At 48.6% G+C, this 22,950-nt stretch overlaps 1 protein-coding gene across 9 annotated transcripts in view; it reads left to right on the plus strand.

Moving 5' to 3' along the window:
• Positions 1–22,950, plus strand: part of NAV2 (neuron navigator 2) — a 724,081-nt gene that overhangs the window by 537,499 nt on the left and 163,632 nt on the right. For 8 of the 9 annotated variants that reach the window (XM_038569252.1, XM_038569245.1, XM_038569246.1 and 5 more), the window contains 4 exons: positions 8,197–9,298; positions 14,779–14,891; positions 20,535–20,643; positions 22,549–22,938. In XM_038569252.1, the coding sequence (XP_038425180.1) occupies positions 8,197–9,298; positions 14,779–14,891; positions 20,535–20,643; positions 22,549–22,938 (1,714 nt within the window). Of the gene's footprint in view, positions 1–7,017; positions 7,196–8,196; positions 9,299–14,778; positions 14,892–20,534; positions 20,644–22,548; positions 22,939–22,950 lie in introns of those variants that run through there. The other variant, XM_038569253.1, reaches the window with a different exon arrangement.

Raw genomic sequence — 22,950 nt, forward strand, 5'->3', positions numbered from 1 at the left:
TCCCTGCATGGAGCCTGCTTCTCCCTCTGCCTGTGTCTCTGCCTCTCTCTCTCTGTGTCTCTCATGAATAAATAAATGCAAATCTTTAAAAAGAAATTTAGCAAACATTTATTGAGATTTCAGTGTGTGCCAGTCCCATGCTAAGAACTGGGAATAAGGTTTAGGTCATGATGGCCAGAATAGTGTGTCACTTGCGGCCAAGTAACAGTCTGATTGTTTTCATTGTGGTTAAAATACACCTACTATAATATTTATCATTTTAACCATTTAAAAAATGTACAGTTCCAGTGTCTGCCTTCAGATTAGGTCATGATCTCGATCCTGGGATCGAGTCCTGCATTGGGCTCTCTGCTCAGCGAGGAGCCTGCTTCTCCCTCTCCCCTGGCTCATGCTCGCTCACTCTCTCTATATTTCAAGTGAATAAATAAATCTTTTTAAAAGATTTTCAGTTCCATGAACATTTTTAAAATGTTTAGTTCCATGACATTAAGTACATTCACGCTGTCGTGCAACCACGACCCCCATCTCCAGAACTTTTCGTCCTCCCCAACTGAAACTGTATACTCGTTATTCCCTCCTCCTGTCAGCTCCTGGCCCTCATCCTTCTACTTTCCTATCTATGAAATTTGATCACCCCAGGGACTTCTTGCAAGTGGACTCATACAGCGTTTGTCCTTTCGTGACTGGTTGATTTTGCTTGGCATAATGTCTTCAGGGTTCATCTATGTTGTACCGTGTGTCAGAATATTCTTCCTTTTGAAGACTGAAATAATATTTCATTGCGTGTCCATGCTATATTTAGTTTATCCATTTATTTATCCAAACGCTATCCATTGTTTAACCTCTGATGGATGCTTGGATCGCTTCTACCTTTTGACTATTATGAATAATGCTGCTGTGAACATAGGTGTACAGATATCTGTTTAAGCTCCTGCTTTCACTTCTTTTGGGTATATACCTAGAAGTGGAATTGCTGGGTTGTATTTCATGTTTATTTTTTTGAGAAACTGCCATTTTGTTTTCCACAGTGGCCGTCCCATCTTATATCCCCACAGTAGCACGCAAGAGTTCTAATTTCTCAATGTCTTCTACGAAGACTTTTCTTTTTCTTTTTTTAATAATAGCCACCCTAGTGGGTGTGAAGTGCTATCTTAGTGTATTTCTGACTTGTATTCCATGATGATTAGTGATATTGAACATCTTTCCCTGTGCAAATTGGCCATTTGTATATCTTCTTTGGAGAAATGTCCATTTGCCCATTTTTCCATCAGATTATTGTTGATAGGGACTGCGTTAATAGTGCAACTTTCTAAAAATATTTATGTAGATCATCATCCTTATTCTAACTTGGATGTTCTCAGAGTCTATGGAATTGTAGACAGAAGAAGGTTCTTAGAGTTTGGGTCCCAAAGCTAGCTTCTTCTTACTCTATATCCTGGTATTTTCCTGCCCATTTTCCTTGGTGGTTCTCATGCCCCCTTTCTCTTTCTGTATCTGCAATGATCCTCTGCAAGAAGGATTGAACAGAAAACTATATTTAAGCCCATCCCCTTAATATTAGACATTGATCATAGCATTGCTGAGAATGCTCCCTGGTCAGGTTCAAGGTCAGAACCACTTAATGGATTGAGCGAGGCTCCTGTGTCCCTCTGTGGTCTAGTGACTGACTAACAAAATTGTAGAGAAATTGAACTGAGCAACATTGAAAACCATCTCCAGCTTGTGTGGCTAGAGTCCATGGACTTTCCAAAAAAAAAAAAAAAAAAAAAAGAAAGAAAAAACAGAAAAAACTGGTTTCAATTATTCTAACAAATTTGAATGCTCAAGATTGACACCTTGACAAATTACAGGGAATTACAAACATTTTCCCAGACCCAATTATCAGGTCTTTTCTTGAAGAGTATTGGGAGGATTTAGGCGGGAAACGTCCCCAGGGCAGGTTTAAAATCACAGTGGGGGTGACAGGAGCTGGGATCAGCCTGCCTAGAACACATTCCCTGTGCCCCTGCTGGCATCAGGACCGGACCACCAACGTCTCCCTAACTGGGAGGCTGGGGACAGAAGGGACTGGGGGCCAGTGTTGGCCCTCCTGGAGGGAGAGAGGAAGAAATGCTTATTTATCTGCCTTAGACAGTATTTTCATTTAGAAAGTATTTTGGTTACTGTCAGGGAAGGTTAAGGCTGGATGCCAGAAAAACCAAACTTTCCCCCTCCCCACAGGAGGATTAATGTTCTCCCTAAACCCTTAAAAAAAAAAAAAAAAAAAAAGCCTTTTCTCTTCTTCAAAGACATCCTGTCTGGAGTGTTTCAAATGAGACTTTTCCTTCTTGTGGTGGTTTGTCAGTTGGTGGTGGGTGAACCTTGGAAGCTGGTCTTTTAGAAATGAGATGTTCAGGCTGCAGGGAGCAATCCCCTCTAGGCTCATAAAATCTGTTCAGGGGCTCTGTGATAGGCATTTAAAAAAATGAATTAGGGTAGAGTATATTAGAGTTTATTGCATGTAAAAAGAGTGTGTCTTGATATTTTTCAGTTTTGCGTGTGCATGTTTGAATGTTTGTTGGATGTGATGTAATGTGTCACTTTTTTTTTTTTTTTTAAGATTTTATTTGTTTATTCATGGGAGACACAGAGAGGCAGAGACATAGGTAGAGGGAGAAGCAGGCGGGGTGCCCGATGTGGGACTCGATCCTGGACCCCAGGATCATGCCCTGGGCGGAAGGCAGGCGCTTAACCTCTGAGTCCCCTGGGCGTCCCATAATGTGCCATTCTTAACTGTTTGGTAGTTAAAACTTGTTAAAGCCGTTATTCTTTAAATTTTCTTTGGCTAAACAAGGCCTGGTCATGTTTGCCATTCTCAGCAGAATGGGTGCTAAACAAATACAAATAAATAAAACTCTAAAAAGTAACCATTTCGGATTAGTTTGAACCTGACTAGTTCTAATTTGGGACTTCTGATTTGATTTCTAGTTTGTTGATTACATTTTCCAAAAACAGTGGATTTCAAATAAGGAGGTACTTATATTTATTAAATATGTATACATAAAATAAGTATTTCTTGATTTAATGGAAAAGTGTTTCCCCAACTTCAGTCTTTCACAAACTTGAGTGAGTTTTGCCAAATTTGTGAACTGCTCATATTTTTGTTTTATATTTTCCTTAAATCGACTCAAATTTTAAATCTACATCTAATATCCATGAAACTGTTAATTTATATATGAACTCTAATTATTTCTTCTAATGCTGCAATAAAATAAGTACGGCTTTTATAATATAAAAATACTCCTCTGGGGGCACTTGACGGGATGAGCACTGGGTGTTATTCTGTATGTTGGCAAATTGAACACCAATAAAAAAATTAAATTTATTATTAAAAAAAAATTCTTGAAAACAAAACAAAAAAATACTCCTCTGCCTCTGAAACTAATAATACAGTATATGTTAATTAAAATGAGTTCAAATACAAAATTTAAAAAAATATATTTATCCATGTGCCATTGAAAATAGTCTCCCCTACTTTCCGTGGCCCACATACCATTGCTGGAGAAATGCTGATATTCAGAACATTCTTTTATGCTTCTCTCTTTTCTCCCTCTTAGATTCCTTTGCTCTAACAAAGGTTTGTATACATGAGAACAGAAACTAGAGCTGGTCCTTATTAGGGAGAGAAGTCCTCTTGATTTTAAAGACCTCTCCCCACATTCCCTCCCCCAGGCTTGTTTTCATAGAATACTAGCATTTCTGAATTCACAAGCTCCTCATTCAAAGCTGACTCTTCCTTGACCCAGCCAGTTTTCTCTAACATTCACTAGTAAACATCTTAAGAGAACCATGGAGGTGGAATGCTTGAAGGTAAAGAAACACCTGTTATGTCAGAGCACGGAGTAATGACAAAACTTAGGGAGGGCTGCGTTCTCTGGCCCCAGCCTCACTGGGCCTTTGGAGACTCACTGAGATGTAAATGGAAGCAGAGCTGAAAAGGCTCTAGAGAAATAGCTCATCCTCTTTCTTACAAATGGGGCGACTGAGGCCCAGAAGGGCAAAATGGCACAGCTAGGGTCACAGTGTTGGTTGGTGACAAGGCTTAAGGCTTGGCTCACCTACCCACATCTCTCATATTTATTTCACTATCTCAGAAGCATGGTAGGGACAGTCTTGTGCTAGGAATCACAAAATCCTGGCATTAGAAATGGCTGCTTTCCAAAGAAAGAGGAACAGCCCCCAAACAGCCTCTTCAGCCAACGTCACTGATGTGATACCTTCAGAATGATGGGAACATGTCAAGACCACTCATGACCTGGAGATCCTCTCAGGATTAAGGGGATTTCTAGCCATGACCTAAGTGCAAAGTGTAGGTGGTCTTATCCTCAGGTGCTCTGGTGTCCTGTTGCCCTACTCAGGAGACTCCTGTTCTAGAAACCAAATTCAGATCATCTCTACCTTTTCCAGCTATGACGAGTAGCCTTGACATGTCCCCATGATTCCATAACCAGGGGAGCCCAAGCTAAATACCAAGTAGGAATCCTGAAGCTCTGAGTCCTGATCTTGTTTTTTGTTTTTGCCGGAGTTTAGGCTAAAAAGTTATGATAAAACTCTAATGACTCTAAGGCTGTGTCTCTGTTGCCTTAAATGTGAATAGCAAAAGCCAAAACTACCAACCTATAATTCAAAAGCCACATATGGGGATGCCTGGGTGGCTCAGTGATTGAGCATCTGCCTCCTGCTTGGGTTGTGATCCCGGAGTCCTGGGATCGAGTCCCACATCGGGCTCCCTGCATGGAGCCTGCTTCTCCCTCTGCCTATGTCTCTGCCTCTCTCTGTGTGTCTCTCATGAATAAATAAATAAAATCTTTAAAAACAAAAACAAAAAAACCCCAAAGTCACGAGTGTTTCCTATGCTCTGACAGGCTATAGCACACAAAGATGAGCCAGGGAGAGTGGACACAGGGGGATAGCCAGCCAACCTAGAGCAGAAATACGGTATGACAATTCAGAGGTCCTTGGCTCCATGAAGGTTTCCCAAATGGGAGAATTGATGGATCCCGACCCTTAGGCCTCGTGGTACATCGTACAGCCGTCTACAGTCCTTTGTATTGTCTGTTCTGTGTTTGAGGCTTGTTGCCTCTTTGGACAGTGAGTTCCTTGAGGGCAGGAGCTGTGTTTTATCCCCCTGTATTCCCAGAACCTAGTGTAAATAGGTGGACCTCTACAATCCATTTATGGGAAGGTATGAACAATGTCTGAGGAAAATAAAGAGTAGGGAAAAATGCCATGTGATATAAACCAAGTGATTCATTCAGCTGTAGGGTCTCACCGTCACAGAGAAGGCATTTGAGCAGGGGTTTAAAAGACAAGTGGGAGTTTCAGGGGGGCCGTTGTGGCACAGCCTGAGAAGGGACAGTGTGAGTATTCGTCATGCCTACGGCCTGTGAGCCCTTTCCTTCAGCTTGGTCTGTACATATCACGTAGGGGAACCAGGTGTCTCTTTACATCTGGATCAGTCGTTAGCTAGTGAGTCCTAGGTTAATTCCTAGCCGTGTATGTTAGTGTTACAAATACACAGACATGCTAGGTAGGGGCATTTGTCAAAACCATCTCAAGTAGGCTTTATAGAAGTTCCAAGGAATGTGTGGGAGCAGAGAAGTCGTACTGATCCATGTACATACGCTCAGTGGAACGTGCCTAAGACTTCTTCAGGGAAGAGGGGCGCACCTCTGAGTGTGATGTAGTTCCTGTGAGGACATTGTCACAACCTGCCCCCCGAAGGCCCCCTTTTGTTTAGCACTTATTTTCCAACAAATGATAAAATGTATTATCTACGTTAATTATCATCTGTTCCTGGATACCTGGGTGGCTCAGGGTGTGATCCTGGGGTCTCGGGATTGAGTCACACATCAGGGTCCCCGCAGGGAGCCTGCTCCTCCTCCGTCTGCCTGTGTCTCTGCCTCTCTCTCTGCGTCTCTCATGAATAAATAAATAAAATCTTTAAAAAAAATTATCACCTGTTCCTCTCTGCTGGAACGTAAACTCCATGAAGGCAGGGGCCGTGTTGTTTTGCACTGATGTATCTATCCCAAGTACCGAGAACAGTGTCTGACATACGCACTGAATGAATGAATGTTGGCACGAGTGATCTGAGCCCAGGTAAAGGGGAAGACCTGTTGTCCTAAGAGAACTGGAACTCGGAATTGGAGATCACTGGTATTTCCTCCAGAGAGCCGGCCTCTGCAGGGTAGGTGCCTCCTTTCCAGGGGCTGGGCTGGTTTGTGCCCCGCCGAGGCTGTCGTGAAGGTACCTGAGCAGCGGGAAAGTTGATACCTAAAAAGCACTCTCAAGGGGCCCTTGTTGAAATACGTCCTTCATCAAAGGAGGTAGGTGTGATGATGCAGTCCCGAGAGCACTGTGTCAGGAGACTTGGGCTCAAGTCCCAGCAGTGTCCACGTCCAGCTATGGGTTTTCAGGGCAGCTGTTAGCCTTCCTTTGAGCCTCAGTTTCCTTACTCCTAAGAGGGAGGCACTGAACCCCTCTTCGCTGTGTGCCTAGCACCGCGCCTCCTGTTACCAGGAGGCCCTCCGGAGGCAGCGTCAGGCCTGTGGAGACCCTCTGACAGGCAGGCTGTGTGGGTGGGTTCATGAGCCTGTTTCCAAGCCAGTCTCCGGCTCTCCCCAGGAAAAGATCCAACAACGCCCCGTGAGTTTTGTTAGGGAGGATTGTGCAGCACCCCCCGCTCCCAACCCAAATCCCCAGTAAGTCAGGAAGATGTATGTGTTTTAAAACATTGGGAGGTCTGCTTTGGATCACCCTGGAGCTGTGGCTTCCCGGAGCAGCTGGGAGCGAGAGGAGGGAAGGGTTCCTCTGCCGGGAGCGCTCTGGGCTCGGTGCGCGGGTCCCACGCGGGGGCTCCCTGCACTCGGCTTTGGCGGCCGTTGACTTTTAAATCATAAAAAGCCGCTCTATACACAGTTTACTCTGTTGCTAGAAGGCAGCGGAACCTAGGTATTAAAAAAAAAAAAAAAGGCAGAAGAAGCAGCCGTTAATCCCGCCAGGCTTCTGGGCACTGGAGCAGTTGCGGATGACAAAAGTTAATTAGAAACATGAGCAGTTTAACTGAAAACACTTGTGACAATTGGAAGAGCAGCCTCTCCGGTTGGAGAATTTTTCCTGGGGAACCGTTGCGGGAGAAAGTGGCCGCTGCTAGGTAAGTCCCGTCACGGTGACTTTGCAGACGCGGACGTGCCCGTGGGGGGCTGGAGCGGCGCCTCCTGTCTGCCCCCGTGCAGCCGGCGGGCAGCTGCCCCAAGGTGGGCGACGGGCTGCGTGGGTCTCCGTGCCCCCCGAGGAGGCCGTCGCGGGCCCCGGTTCTGGAACACGGGCCGCCTTGGTCGGGAGCCGAACTCCGGTTCGGAACCCAGCCTGCTCGGCAGCGTTCTGATCCTAGCTTGGAAATGGCTTGCGGCTTTTCTGAGAAAAGAGTCTGGCTGGGGAAAGCCTCCCCGAGCGCCAAGGGGGAAGCCTTGACTTTCAGATGACCTGTGTGTTTTCATGCCTACGGTGAAGCCTTGTGCAGTTGATACTCTTGAGCTGAAAATTCTTCTTTTTTTAAGACTTGCCTGAATCATGTCTGTACCTCTTTCAAAGTGTCTGCATAGGAAAAACATCTATGCTTTGATAGGACCTAGCAACTTCCTCGGGTAATCATTCTTCAAAGATTTTGCTTGGTTTCTCTCTCTCTCTCTCTCTCTCTCTCTTTCTCTCTTTCTCTCTTTCTTTTGTCCTGTTTTAATGTCTCTCCTGCATTTTCATAAAGTTGGCTAATTCCCAATTATTTCGCATAACTGGGAACTTGGGTTGTGGGTTGAATGATTCAAGGCAGTAGGCGTTTCCTACGACTTCCCTCCACCCCGTAGTGCTGATGCAGGTTTCTGTTGGTTTTTCCATAAACGTATGCTTGATTGTGCGTTGCACACGTTGACGTTAAGATCGGTGTGCCTTGCGCGGAATGTGACGGCGGAGGTGAACGGTGTGTGATGGGAGAGCAGAAGGAAGGTAGGACTTAAAACTTAACCACAGGTAGTGCACGAGGCGGGTGACGGAGCCATCTGGCATCTGGGTTGAGAGTGCTGGGCCCTCCCTCTCCCTCCCCCTCGGTGCAGGTCCGTGGGCATAACTCGCCTTTCCTTCTCTTCCCCATCTCCGCAGAGCCATTGGCGAGCCCAGCATCCTCCCACCCCGGAATGAGCGAAAATGCACCTGCTCCTCTGGAGAGTGGCGGCACTTCCACCCCCGCTAACAGCAGCGCCTCCTCGGCCATCCCCCAGCCCGGCGCTGCCTCCAAGCCCTGGCGCAGTAAGTCGGTCAGCGTGAAGCACAGCGCCACGTCGTCCATGCTCTCCGTCAAGCAGCCCGTGCCCGAGACCCCCAGGCCCACCCCCGAAGCCATGAAGCCGGCCCCCAACAATCAGAAGTCCATGCTGGAAAAACTAAAGCTTTTCAACAGCAAAGGGGCTTCCAAGGCAGGCGAGGGCCCAGGGTCGCGGGACACGAGCTGTGAGCGGCTCGAGATCCTTCCCACCTTCGAAGAGAGCGAGGAGATGGAGGCCACTGGGCGCTCGCTGTCCGTGGCGGGTCCTGCGTCCAACAGCCCCAAGATTGCGCTCAAGGGCATCGCCCAGAGAACTTTCAGCCGGGCGCTGACCAACAAGAAGAGTTCCCCAAAAGGCAGCGACAAGGAGAAGGAGAAACAACAGCGGGAGAAGGAAAAGGAGAAAAGCAAGGACCTCGCCAAGAGAGCCTCTGTGACAGAAAGGCCGGAGCTCAGAGAGGCGCCAAAAGAAGACCCCAGTGTGGCGGTGGTGACCGAGGTGCCAAAAAAGTCCTCCAAGATCGCCAGCTTCATCCCCAAAGGGGGGAAGCTCAACAGTGCCAAGAAAGAGGCTGCCGCCCCTTCCCACAGTGGGATCCCCAAACCCGGAATGAAGAGCATGCCCGGAAAATCCCCAAGTGCCCCTGCCCCTTCCAAGGAGGTGGAGCGGAGCCGGGGTGGGAAGCCGAGCTCGGGGCTCCCCCAGCAGAAGCCCCAGCTGGATGGCAGACACTCCAGCTCCTCCTCCAGCCTGGCGTCCTCAGAGGGAAAAGGCCCCGGAGGGACCACCCTGAACCACAGCATCAGCAGCCAGACCGTCAGCGGGTCCGTCGGGACCACGCAGACCACGGGAAGCAATACCGTCAGTGTTCAGCTACCTCAGCCCCAGCAGCAATATAACCACCCCAACACTGCCACCGTCGCGCCTTTCCTGTACAGGTAGGTGCGGCCGCCCGCCTGCCATGGGCCGCGGACCCCAGAGCCGCTCTGGTAGCTTCGAGGTCTTTGAGGGCAGGAGTCGGGCCTGCCTTCCAGGAGCGTGAAAGCCACCAGCCCGGGTACCCCTCGATCCGTGCCTAGTAGAGCTACCCATGGGTGTGTGAGGGCACAGCAAATACAACACGGTCGGGTGGGGGGCGGAGGGGGTGGTGAGAGAAGGCTAAAGAGAGGAGGCAAAATTGGTCCCCAGGATGAGGAGGAGCTGGCCAGGCATGGGGGGACCCAGGGGCATTTACAGGAGCAGACGTAGCCCAAGCAGACATGAGTCAGGTGCCTTGGTATTGCTCAACAGGAGTGGCCCCAGCAGTAGCCCTATAGGATCCTGATTGTGCTTCCATAAGTGAAAAACGCAAAAGCCACCTTGCTGAATAACTGACCCTTCTCGGAGGGGTTGGTCTTGAACTTCCAGATGCTCACAGTTTCTTACTCCATCACACGTATGAAGTATTTTTTTTTTTCAGTCCTTGCTGTGTGCTAGACTGTTTTGAGAGGACAGTGGGACAAGGAGGAGAAGGAACCGGTTCTGGAAGAACAAGAGGACCAGATTCGATTGAGACAGGCCCAGACATTTGCTTGTCTGACTCTGTCCTTCCGTTATCTGTCCCCCGGGTCCCTCTCTGTCCCTAATGGCACATCCATAGGACGCTGCCTGCTAGGTGTGCCCGTAGCCCGCGAGAGCCTCCGGTTGCTCCGCCTGTGCCATGCACCTTTGTGGAATGGAGGACACTGGCTCTGGGTGGTGCTTGACACACGTGGATGAGTCCTCTCCAGCAGGTGGAAGCTCCCCTAGCACCACTTTTAAGGGAATCCCGAAGCTTTGCAGAGTGCTCAGCGGGCCTGTCCTTGAGACGTGCCATACCTTTGGCCACTCTGCACAGCTAAATGTTAACAATACCCCTGCATAGCGAGAGGGGACCGAAGACTGAAGGCCATGTTCTAGGCACTTACTGCACAGCTTCTGCCCTGAGTGTGTACACCCATACTCTGGACACGCACACCTGTACACCTAGAGGCAGGGACATACGTTGCCAGCAACAAGTATGGACACAAGTTCACATTTCTTTATAAAATGCTAGTGCGCATACGCACATTTGTATTTATGTTTCCCTGTTCGGGTGCGTCGACTGGTGCACGCCCACACTTTCAGCTCCCTGTGTTTCTGTGGTTCCTCTGAGAATTGGATAGCCCCTCTCCCCCTGCCTGGGTTGCTCTCGGGTAGGCCCTGTTACTCTTCCTGCCAACAGCGGCCGGAGAGACGCTGGCCTGAGTGATTCAGAGTAAAGCCAGGCAGGTCCCGCCAGGGAGGGGAAGCCAGGCCTCTCCTCCTGTCTCTTTCCTTCTCTTGGGCTCACCCTCCCCCTTCAGCAGGGGTCATGCCCAGACTTCTTAGTTGGAAGGTCCTCTTTGTATTCCATCAAGTCATCAGCTCAGCTAACCGTTGGAGAAGGGTGCCAGGGCTTGGATAATGACTCAGCGCTCGTCTCCATGCCCGGCTTGGAATACAGTTGTTCTCTGAGCCATGGAGGCAACTGAATTGCTCCCCATGAAATTTTTATCGTTCCAATAACGCTAATAGTCCGGAGGTCATGCATATTCAAGCCTGCTGCACCCAGATCCTTGATTTGCATATTTGAAATTAAAATATATGACAGTCTTTGGTCACCATCCATTTCACTCCCTCTTTCTCTTTTTCTATAATCATTTGAAAGATTGTAAAACATTTAACCTCTTAAAATTTTAAGCTTTTCTGTGAGAGGAAAACTCTTAACAAAAGCGCAAATGTCTGACATCCGGGAGGAATGAGAAAATGTCATGGTATCTGTCAGGCTACATTTCCACGTTCTCATTCACCCATGCGAAGCCCTTCTGGCCCCTGTGACGGGCCTTCCTGTCTGAGGTGAGCCAGGATGGGAATCGGGGTGCCTGGGCTCTGAGGCCTTTCACTGGCTTGTGCCAAGCCGTGTAGTCGGGGGCCCTGCCTGCAGGGTCAGCTGTGGAATGTGCGCCAGGTCCATGCAGAGACCAGCTAAGGGCTTCTCGTGCCTTGGCCCCTGTGATCATGCCCGAGACTCCATGAGCTGGCTGCTTTTGAAATCCCCATCCTGCCGGTAAGCACTCTGAGGCTCAGAGTAATTAGGTAGCTTGTACCCAAGTCCAGAGCTAATAGCGAGAAGAGCTTGTGTTTAAACCTGAGTCTGACTAATGAGAGGGACCAAGTTCTTAAGCACGAAACAGTCTTGACTCTAAATCACTGCATCTCTCTGAACCTCGTCCGAATCTGTACAGAGATTGGGTGAAATGAGAGGATTTTTTTTTTTTAATGGGTTAGTCTCGGGGCGCCTGGGTGGCTTAGTGGTTGAGTGTATCTGCCTTTGGCTCAGGGCGTGATCCCAGGGTCCTGGGATCGAGTCCCTCTTCAGGCTCCCTGCATGGAGCCTGCTTCTCCCTCTGCCTATGTCTCTGCCTCTCTGTATGTGTCTCTCATGAATAAATAAATAAAATCTTAAAAAAAATTTTTTTAATTAAATGGTTTAGCCTCCCCTTGTGCTCTAAAATTCACTCAAGTTCATGGCTCACTGCAGATAATTTGCAGTGCTCTCCCCTCCACCCCCTGAGAACTGTCCATATTAGTGATGTTATCAAGGCATAAAAGAAAGATAAATCATCTTGTAAAGTCACTCTGGATGAGTTCTATATATCAATTCAGAAGTAACATCGATCACTTTCCGCTTGACTGCATGCTTCTGTGTCCTATCTATCACATGTGATTCTTGCAGCAGCCAGAGAAGGTCGCTGTCGTAAGCCCTGCTGTACAGATGGGGGCCTGCGGGGCAGAGGCGGGAGGTGACGTCCCAGACCTACGTGGCTCCCTACAGCCAGCCACACTCCTATGGCTCTTAGGGTTCGGGCTTCGAGTCTAAGGCTCCTTCTTGTAGCCAGCATCTTTCTAGACTTAAAAATTCCTTTTATTTTTCTTTAAGATGTTATTTCTTTATTCATGAGAGACAGAGAGAGACAGAGGCAGAGACACAGGCAGAGGGAGAAGCAGGCTGCCTGCAGGAGCCTGATGCGGGACTCGATCCCAGGACCCCAGGGTCACTCCCTGAGCCGAAGGCAGACGCTCGACCACTGAGCCACCCAGGCGTCCCTAGACTTAAACATTTCTCATTTGTCCGTTTTCCACGCCGGCCTAAGTGTCTGCTCTACATGTGAACTTGATCAGCTCGAGTTCTTGTACATACACATCGAAAAAGCCAGTCTTTGCTTTCAGAGAGCTCTCTGGGCGAGGAAAGGTGTATCAGCTGGGTCCCGTTGTGATAGATCCGCAGCAGGCGAGTACGAGCGCTGTAGAAACACAAGGTGGAGCAACCAGCTAGCGCAGTCCGGGGAGGCTTCCTGGCCTCTGTGACATGGGAACCGCGTGTTCAAGGGAGATTAGGAGCAAAGTGAGGGAGCAGGAGGAAAAAGAGCCTTCGGGCACAGGTCACAATCACTACAAAGACAAACCTGCTCAGGGCATGATGTGATCTCAACAGAGAGAAGACGCCGTTGGAACGTAGGGCAGGGCTCTGCGTAAGGGCAGGAGTGGCAGGAGACAGGGCTGGAGGTGAATGAAGACGTGCCCACGTGGGACAGTGTCCCCCACAGTAAGGACTTAAGGGCTTCCTCTGTAGGCCATGGAAACTATCCGAGAGGCCTTTGATCAGATATGTGATCACATCAGTATCATCAGATCCGTGGAGGATGGTGTGGGAAGTAGACCGTGGAGGATGGTGTGGGAAGTAGACCAGACCTACGAACAGTCTAGAGTAGAGGTCCCAGATCAGATGCCCGATTCAGACCCAAAAGGTGTAGTATAAATGAGCGGCTTGGGGTAAAGGGGCTGGCAGAGGGAGCCCTGGGCTCTCTGGGGGAAGCAGCCATCACTGGGCACCAACCAGCAGGTGTCACCCTGCAAGAATGTCCGTTGGGAAAAACTCTTGTTTGTCCTGAAAGTGAAAGCAGAGAAAGGGGGATCCCTGGGTGGCTCAGCGGTTTGGTGCCTGCCTTTGGCCCAGGGCACGATCCTGGAGTCCTAGGATCGAGTCCCATGTCGGGCTCCCAGCATGGAGCCTGCTTCTCCTTCCTCCTGTGTCTCTGCCTCTATGTCTATCATAAATAAATTTTAAGAAGAAAGAAAGGAAAGAAAGAAAGAAAGAAAGAAAGAAAGAAAGAAAGAAAGAAAGAAAGAAAGAAAGAGGCAGAAGCCCAGATATTTCTTGCAAAATCTCCCCATTTTAAAATGTGGACATGAATTCAAAGCATCTTAAAATACTACACTGAGAGGAGGAATCTGTGGGTTGGTTCCAAACCGCGGCTGCCACTTGCCACCTCCAGGCTGGAGGCAGTGAACCTGCTTATGCAGTGCTTGCGGGGCGGAGGTGGCGAGAGCCTGGACTCTGGCCGGGGCAGCAGGGGTGGGTCAAGAGGAGCAGTTGGGGGTCCAGAAATCCTCAAAGGTGGAGACTGCAGGAACTTGGAACCCATGGCTTCCTTTGGAAGGCAGTAAGGCGGGGCGGGATGGATGACTTGAGGTTTCTCAGTACATCCCCCACATTTAAGACAGTTCACATTCTTGGCAAACGCTTTCTTCATAGAGAGTGAAATCTGGCCGAATGAGTGCAGGATGCTAATGAATTAATAATGCTTCACCCAGGGTCATGCATCTGAGTGTAACCACACATTTGCATGCCGTGCCCAAGTCAGCAGAGGTAGTTGTGGCAAGAACGCATTGCACGAGGCGGTTGCCTTGATTTGCTCGACAAACAAGGGCACGGAGAAGGTCTGGGGAAGTACAGATTTCAGTCAAGTGTTGAAATAATGATCAATGAGACCTTTCATCTCAGAAGATCTGAGCCCTGAATCAGGAGACGCAGAGGGCAAACACACCTGCTTGGCACCCACTCCTGACTGGTTTTATAGTCACCTTTTCAGAGAGAGCCATGTCAGGAAGATCTGGGGAGGGCCGCAGGGCTGTTAATGGAGTCATCTTTATGCTTGACTTGCTGGCATTGCTGAGTACTTAGAAGTTGCTCTTTGGCAGAGGTTAAATGATCCAAACCACACGGTACTCTCCAGCGTTTTTCTGGCTAGACCTGGCTCCCTGATGGGGATTCAGAGGAGCAATCCCCGGTGAAGGATTGCAGACCCTCCATTTGGGCAATGAATATTTCATCTTTTACAGTTCGGTGGCTCTCTCTGTTTCTGGGACATAGCGCCACGTGCACTGATGAATTATTTAGAGTTAGTCTGCTGGTCTGCTCTGTTCTAAAGCTTCTTGTTGAAGGGAGTGATGGTGGGTGCTGTGGTCAGAGCACGGTGGTCCAGATGGGGTAGCTACTGCTCGTGACAAGTGTGTCTGCTTTCGCTTATGTGTGAAGGTCCCAGACGGACACCGAAGGGAATGTTACTGCTGAATCCAGCTCCGCGGGTGTAAGCATGGAGCCCAGCCACTACACCAAGAGTGGACAGCCTGCTTTGGAAGAACTCACTGGTGAGTATGGAGCCCCAGAAAGTCTGTGTCTGCTGGTGATGGGACCTCCCGTGTGACCACCTGCTGGAGGGCACGGACCCAGCTTGATTCGAAGTTCGTTTACTGTTGCATTGATGGATGAGCCAAACAAACTTTTCTTTTTCTCTCTCTCTCTCTTTTTTTTTTTTTATTATTTTCCTTCTCTTCTTTTTTGCCCTATCCTCTCTCACACAATCCACTCCCTTGTCCCCAGAATTGCAAATAAGTCTCTTACTGATTAGAAAATCCTATTTTAATATCTATTCTATTTTTTTTTAATTTTTATTTATTTATGATAGTCACACACAGAGAGAGAGAGAGAGAGGCAGAGACACAGGCAGAGGGAGAAGCAGGCTCCATGCACCGGGAGCCCGACGTGGGATTCGATCCGGGGTCTCCAGGATCGCGCCCTGGGCCAAAGGCAGGCGCCAAACCGCTGCGCCACCCAGGGATCCCTAATATCTATTCTATTTTGTTCATGTGCATAGGGCATCTGGGCTGCTGTGACACTTAACCTTGAATTTTCTTGTTTTCTTGTTTGCCTGGGTGGTGCAGTAGGCTAAGCATCTGCCTTTGGCTCGGGTCATGATCCCAGGGTCCCGGGATCGAGCCCCACATCAGGAGTCTGCTTCTCCTTCTGCCTCTCACCTGGCTTGTGCTCTGTCTCTCTCTCTTTCAAATAAATAAATAAAATCTTAAAAAAAAAATTTTTTTTAAAGATCTTGAACCTCCTTGTTTACTCCTCAGATAAAGTCACTTTCAAACAGGATCTAGAACTATAAAATACTGTCTTTTTTTTTTTTTTTTTCTTTCTCGTGTGGAAGCGCTGATTGAAAATGCATTCTTGGCTTCCTCCATTAATCGGAAAGAAGAATACAGCATGCCTATTTTACCAAAAAAAGAAACAAGCAAATCTAAATTTTACTTAAGTATAACCTAGATGATGCTGATTTTAGGGGTATCATGGGAAAACATAAACTCCACAGTTATCATGTAGTGACCTCCACAGGTATCGATTTATTAACCTTACACTGTCACAGTCTTAAAGGAGAAAAGTTAACATGTCCTCATTCCTACTGTGGCACATTTTGAGTTACCACCTCCTCTGTCTTCCCTGGTCCCCAGCTCTGTACCCTCTGTTCCAGCAACTTCTAATCAGGGAAGTAAGTGGTAAACCACATATTTAGCAGAGGTTGTGTTATTCCTCGCATATCTTACCACTTCCAGAGTTGGGTTAAAAATTGAATCCATGTTTAAAATCCACTTATTAGACTAAATACCCATGACCACACCATTTTAATAGCCACATTACAGCTGGGGAATTGGTCTGCAGCCCACGTGATGGAATCATACCCATCTCACCATTAACTCCGAGTATTCATTTCAGAGGATCTGAGCGATTTAACTGTTTCCTTCTGGTTCTGCCGGCCGGGCACAGTGACGGGGCCAACTTTGCAAGCCATTTACAAGTGATCCATCTTGCAAGTGGCTCAGGGCCCCACATTTGGGATTGATTTTGCACTTCCTTCTCTCCAAGCTTTGTAGCCCCCTTGCATCTGAGGACATGAATAGTTCCAGCAAAAGCCCCGCTACGAGCAGGGCGTGGCGTTCGGTGACTGCTCAGGTCTCCGCACGCATTCCAGACCGTGTTCTTATGTGCACACATCAAAGGAGCTGGGCCAGTGCTCCCAGAGCCCGGCATGTATCAGATGTGTGTCCCGCGGAGTAGCGGGGATTCGTGTCAGACGCTGAGGCTCGGCAAAATTCACATTTGAAAAGCAGAAGCATCAGCCAGAGAACATTCCACATCACACTTACATTTCAGAGTGACAGATTACAGCCTGTGATCTTTCACCAGTTTTTCTCTTTCTCCATGTGTCTCCTCTGCAACAGGCCTGTGCGGCCAAGGAGTTGCACAGAGAACCTGAGGTGCTGCAGTTGGTTTGGGGGACAGATCTGTGCAGCCAGTCTTGCCTGATCAAGCACTCTGCTTTCTATGAAGTCTGGTGGCATGGGTTGCTGCTGGGAATTTTGTTTTTCCTTTTTCCTTTCTTTCTCTCTCTCTCTCTCTCTCTTTTTCTGATCGGAATCAGAGTAGCCTGTCTGCACTGAAGCAGTAGAAATCACATGTGTGACTGTACTGGGAATTATTTTATGGAGACCATGAATAGTAGGACAAGGTTAAATTAACTTATCCACAGCTGATCCCTGGAAATGACAATGAGTAGTAGGTTTATTTGCAAACATTCAGGGGGCGTTTGGATGACTCCGTGGGTTGAGCATCTGACTCTTGATTTGGGCTCAGGTCGTGTCTCATGGTGCTGAGATCGAGCCCTGCTTTAGGCTCTGCGCTGAGCACGTGGAGCCTGCTTAATAGTCTTTCTCTCCTCCTTCTTCTCCCCTGCCCCCACTCACATTCTCTCTCAAAAAAAGAAAACGGAAAAAAAGGAAATGAACATTTAGGAGACTATTTGACCAATTGCTCTGTTCTTCCCCTCCTAAGGTGGGGAATCAGATGGATTTCCATGTTTCCCCATGGTGCTCTGTCATCTACATGGTGCTGTGCGTTACAGCTGAGCCCTGCATCTTGGGTCGTGAGGTTAGAAGGGAGCACGCACACCTGTTTATTATCTGGTCCATGGATCCCTTCTGTCCGTCACTGATGAAAAATGTCTTTCAGTCTCTGCCTGAATATTTGTGACAGGAGGTTATTTCTTCATGAGGCAGCCCTTCCACTTTTTTGTTGACTTTAGTAACAGAATTCTTTATTCCTTCCTTTCTAATCACTGGATATAAGCCATCTTCCTGTAGCCCATGGATAATTTCCATCTTTTGTCATACAACGGCTTCTTCCTTCAGACAGGTTCCTCCCAGGTTCATCTTATAACACCCTGACATCCTCCAAATTCAGGCCTACGTGATTAGAATGGGGCGTTGTATCCATCACGGCCAGTGGCCTAAGGGAGGGCTGACCTTGCAGATATGGGAGAGCCACAGAGAGACACGGAATAGCTCCAGATCTCTGTGTATGAGCAGAAGTGGCCTCTATTTCCATCGGAGCACGGCTGTGTTTTTATTTTGTTCAGGCTGTGAGTTGGTAGGGGAGTCTCACATCGTCTAAGGAGGCACAATTGACAACAGGATGCCATCACCTAAGCAAGGCAGGTGTGTTACTGGTTTGCCTTATCTGCTTTGCTCTTGGAATCTGGTGTGTGTAGAGCTCTGAGGGGAGCAGACATTTCCCAGCAGAACCCCCCGCACCCTACCCCTGGCCCGAGGGAAACAGGAAACTCAAGTCCAACAAGCCAGGTATATCATTTTGTGCCAGGCATATCATATGCATCTTCATTTGATCCTCCAACCGACCCTTTCAGGGAAGGTTTTTGTTCCCATTTTACAGATGGCATTCAGAAAGATAAGTGACTTACTCAAAGTCAAGTGGCTAATCAGCAGCAGTGCCAGGATTCAGGCCTTTATCTGTTGAAATGCAGAGAGTCTGTGCTTTATCTTTGACTCTGCGCTGACCACACATTTTTAGACAATAAATACGTCTCAGGCATCTATGGATTTGTGTGACGGTTACTAAGAGTAAGGGTGAGATACCATCCCATCTCGAAGATCTTTGAATGTCTAAAGGAGAGTTAGCGGGCAGACATGTCAATTAGGAGAGACTTGGAGAAATAAGTATAATTATGATACTTTGGTATGTGATTAAGTTAACACATTAATTTGAAAGCGTGTGCCTAGATTTAGCTTTGGTAAATACATGTGTGCTGCGGAGGCTAGAGCTGTCCAAAGGCTCAATACCTTTTCGGCCTTTGGCCATAGCTAGGATGCGGCCGAACTGTCAGCAAACGATACTTACCTGATGGCCGCAGGAGACGGACACAGGTACATTTTTCCAGGGCCACACGGGGAAGGTAAGTAGACATTCATCCCTGCTTTCATTTCAAAACACACACGTAGATGTATTTCTAAATAATCGGGTGGGAAATGCAAGCTGGACCACTTTCCAGATAAGAGAAAAATGCCTTGCAACTTTCTCTTGGTTCAAAAGGGGGAGAAAATTGAAACCACTTGGCATTTGCAAGGACAAGAGAGTTGGCTAGAACAAATTTCCTCCATAAAATCACACACGTATTGTTCGGTCCATCAGCCAGCCTCCAGGCACCACCGTGTCGAGAACAACCCTATGGAAGCTGTTCCGTCTCAGGAAGGAAGTCGGTTCTATGACGTTTCTTAGCTGCCTGTTGCCTTATTAATGACAACCGCTGGGAGTTTTACTTAGCATCTGATGTAACTCCCACTCGCCACTGCCCCTGTGTACTGCGTTTGACGCGGAAATTTCTTTCAAAATGTTGCTCGACGCTTGAGATAGTCACGGGCTTTTTTTTTTTTTTTTTAAAGATTTTATTTATTTATTCATGGGGGGTTGGGCAGAGACACAGGCAGAGGGAGAAGCAGGCTCCCTGCAAGAAGCCCGATGTGGGACTCGATCCTGGATCCCGCCCTGAGCCGAAGGCAGATGCTCAACGGCTGAGCCACGTAGGCTTCCCAGTCACAGGCTTTTAAAGAGCATTGACTATGGTTCTGTGGTCTTCTTGGCCCTCCTTGGAATTACTCCGAGTGAAAGGTACCTGCTTCCTTTCATCATTCTTATACTTACTCCCCATCTCCTCTGCGCCATCTAAGCCCAAACAAAGCACAAGAGCCAGTGAACCCAGAGCAGGTGGCTCTTGAGGGCACGTGGTTTCCTAGCTTGTGTGTGGCCTGTTTCTGCTGGGAACACTTGGGCCAGCTCAACCTCCACCTGGCCAGGTGTCCTGCAGAAAATCTTGCCCAGAGAATGGAAGTCTCTTGTCCCCTCCGAAGAAAAGCCTTCGGCCTTCTTGCTGGCTTCCCGCTCCGCAGCAGCAGCTGGTATGAGTTGGTGCTCGAGGTGGGCGCTGTGCTCAGGGGCTCCCCAGGCCCTCTCCCACCGAGTCCCCACAGCTGCCCTATGAGCTGGGTACTCTTGCTGTCCTCATTTTAGTACCATGGAATCTGAAGCACGGAAAGGGTCAGCACCTTCCCCACAATCACACAGCCAGTGATTCAGAGGAACCAGAATTTGAGGTGACACAGTAAATCTAACAGGAAGAGGCAAGCCTCTCTGTAGAAATACTTGTGACTAGGAAATAAAGATCTTTCAGCCACTGTGCACATCCCAGTCATGAAGTAGGGCTAGTAGATAGCAGTGTGTTATCACCAATGGATGAGCAAATAAAATGCCTCACCCACACTTTGGCATGGGCAGGAAATGATTTGCAGGGAGTGCTTAGACCTAAATTACGTGTGTTCCTTTATTGGAGATGGTTCAAAAATGTACCCCAGACTAGGTGCCTTGCTTCTCCTACAAGCTAGACGTTACTTCAGAAGTAACTAGCTAGAAGCTACTTCAGGAGAGACCTGGAAGGAGAAGAAAGACTTCTTAGATTTAACAACTCACTTGGTCGTCCATCCTCCCATTCGTTCTCAAATCCTTAAGCGCCCACAGTGAGCCAGGCCCTGAGCCTGGAACACACTGCGTTTCATGGAGCTCATGATCAATCAGAGAATTTAAAGTCTTGACCCTCCTCTTTCCAGGGGAAGATCCTGAGGCTCGGCGTCTGCGAACGGTGAAGAACATCGCTGACCTGCGGCAGAATTTGGAGGAGACCATGTCTAGTTTACGGGGGACTCAGGTCACGCACAGGTACCGAAAGCGTGAATTTCTTCGCCAAATTGCAGGCTGCCTGGTTTTCACGCAGCTTCTCCCGTGTGTGTGCATGCCACTAGCAGGGCGGTTTGGCTAATAATGGAGTAGATACCTTTGATCCCCAGATGTGCTGGAACTCACAGAGAATGCCATACGACGTGCAGAAGAGAACTGTCAGGAGCAAAAATTAGTGTAGACTAGTTCCTCCCCAAAGCAGAAGGTGATTAATCCGCTCGACGGTGGATATTGTAGACCGGTTCCATTTAAGTTTCGCTTTCCTTGCATTTTCCAAGCCTGTAGTGTGCTGTTCAAATGAGCAGGTGAACTGTATTTGACCTGCGTGATAAAGCAAATAACTTAAATTCCTACCGAGTCCTCTGATACACAACACTCTGTAATGTTGTTAGTCATGCCCGCATGTAGATCACGTAAGGAAATATTTATAAGAACCTATGATTGTGTTTAAACTATGATTTAGTTGGATGAAATCTAGGATTACATTGGAAACATTCATCAGGTTGTTTTCATGGTTGAGCAAGAAGCTGAAGAGGATGCAACCCTCAGACACCCCTTGGTGGATTTTGGCAGAACCAAGCTTTACGGTTGGTGTTGGGCTTTGATAATGAAGGCGAAGTCCTGGTTATCCCAGTGAACTCCCAGGGTGTCTCCTGTGTGTCTCCGATTTCAGTCTCTTTGATAAACGAAGAGAGCAAGGGGACAGCAGGGCTTCCGCACTCCCGGCAGCTTTGGCAAATCGGGATGAAGGACTGTGAGTTCTGTCTTAAAGAAGACGGGCCTGAACCTTGGGGGTCCCCTAAGTAGGAGGATAGGAAGGCCGTTTCTAGGATCGAAGGGAAACAAAAACAGTTGAGGCACCAAACTCGTTCTTCCGGAGGATGGTACACTTAGGGGGTGGTACTGTGGTGGCCCCTCCCCACCAAACCTTTAGGTATGTGATGGCATGGAGCCACCCACTGGACCCTGTGCCTCTGTGATCCTCTTTGGAGGACGAAACATCCTCTCTCCACCCTAATCACCAAAAGTGACTTGCTGGGGGATGTGACTGTTCAATGGCTTTCTTGGGATGGGCTAGGATGGTGATGATGACAGTGGGGGGACCTTCAGTGGTTTTTCTGCAGGAAATACCGTCTCTGCTCAGTCGGGAGACCCCAGCACGCTCTTTGGAGGTACACCGACCAGCGTGCTTGTACCACAAGAGCTGCAGGGCTGGAAAGAGTGGGTACGGGAGGGTTTCCAAGGGCCAGGGATGAGCTCAGTCTCCTGGCAGATGCGGGTGCTTGTAATTCAGGCATCCTCAGTGGACCTCAAGCCGGGGTATTGACTACTCTCCCAGCCTTTTACCCTCAGAGTGTATTTGTCCTTTAGGATAAAATGGGGGAGAAGCCAAAGAGTGGAGGAAATTTTGCTTAGAGTTAGGAAATCAGGGTTCTTCCCACCTGCTTGGTCCAGAGGGAGCTGAGCGTGTGACAGGTGACACTGGGAGCTCCGGAGTAGAAGCGGGAGCTGCGACACAGTGTCTGAGAACATGCACGCCCTTGGGGACTTTAGGGCCTCTCGTTGTCGTTTCATCATTTTCTCTTGTCTTTCTTGGGCTCCAATAGTTAAGACCATTTAATCAAAGAAACTGGTAGTGGGTTATCTCGTACCATGTCTGAGGGGGAAAGTCTCTGCTGGCCTTGGCAGTGTTCCGCAGATGTGCACCAGCATCTTTGCGTTTTTCACAGAGGACACACGCCGCGTGGTACATGCGTGGCTGTTATTTGATCCTATTTTGTAGATGGGAAATAGTTCATAATTCCAAAAAGAATTTCAAGAGCCTGTAAACCGCAAAGGATACGAAGCCCGTGGGGGTCTAAGCCAAGGCCGGTTTTATGTTTTCAGCACGTTGGAAACCACATTTGACACCAACGTCACCACGGAGATAAGCGGGCGCAGCATCCTCAGCTTGACGGGCAGACCCACCCCGCTGTCCTGGAGACTCGGCCAGTCCAGCCCTCGGCTCCAGGCGGGCGACGCCCCCTCTATGGGCAACGGGTACCCACCTCGAGCCAACGCCAGCCGGTTCATCAACACCGAGTCGGGCCGCTACGTGTACTCTGCCCCTCTGAGGAGGCAGCTGGCCTCCAGGGGAAGCAGCGTGTGCCACGTGGACGTGTCCGACAAGGCCGCCGAGGAGATGGACCTGGAAGGCATCCGCATGGACGCCCCCGGCTACATGAGTGACGGGGACGTCCTGAGCAAGAACATCCGCACGGACGACATCACAAGCGGGTGAGTACCCGG

This window comes from Canis lupus, chromosome 21 (genome assembly GCF_011100685.1).
Source record: "Canis lupus familiaris isolate Mischka breed German Shepherd chromosome 21, alternate assembly UU_Cfam_GSD_1.0, whole genome shotgun sequence".
Lineage (NCBI taxonomy): Eukaryota > Metazoa > Chordata > Mammalia > Carnivora > Canidae > Canis > Canis lupus.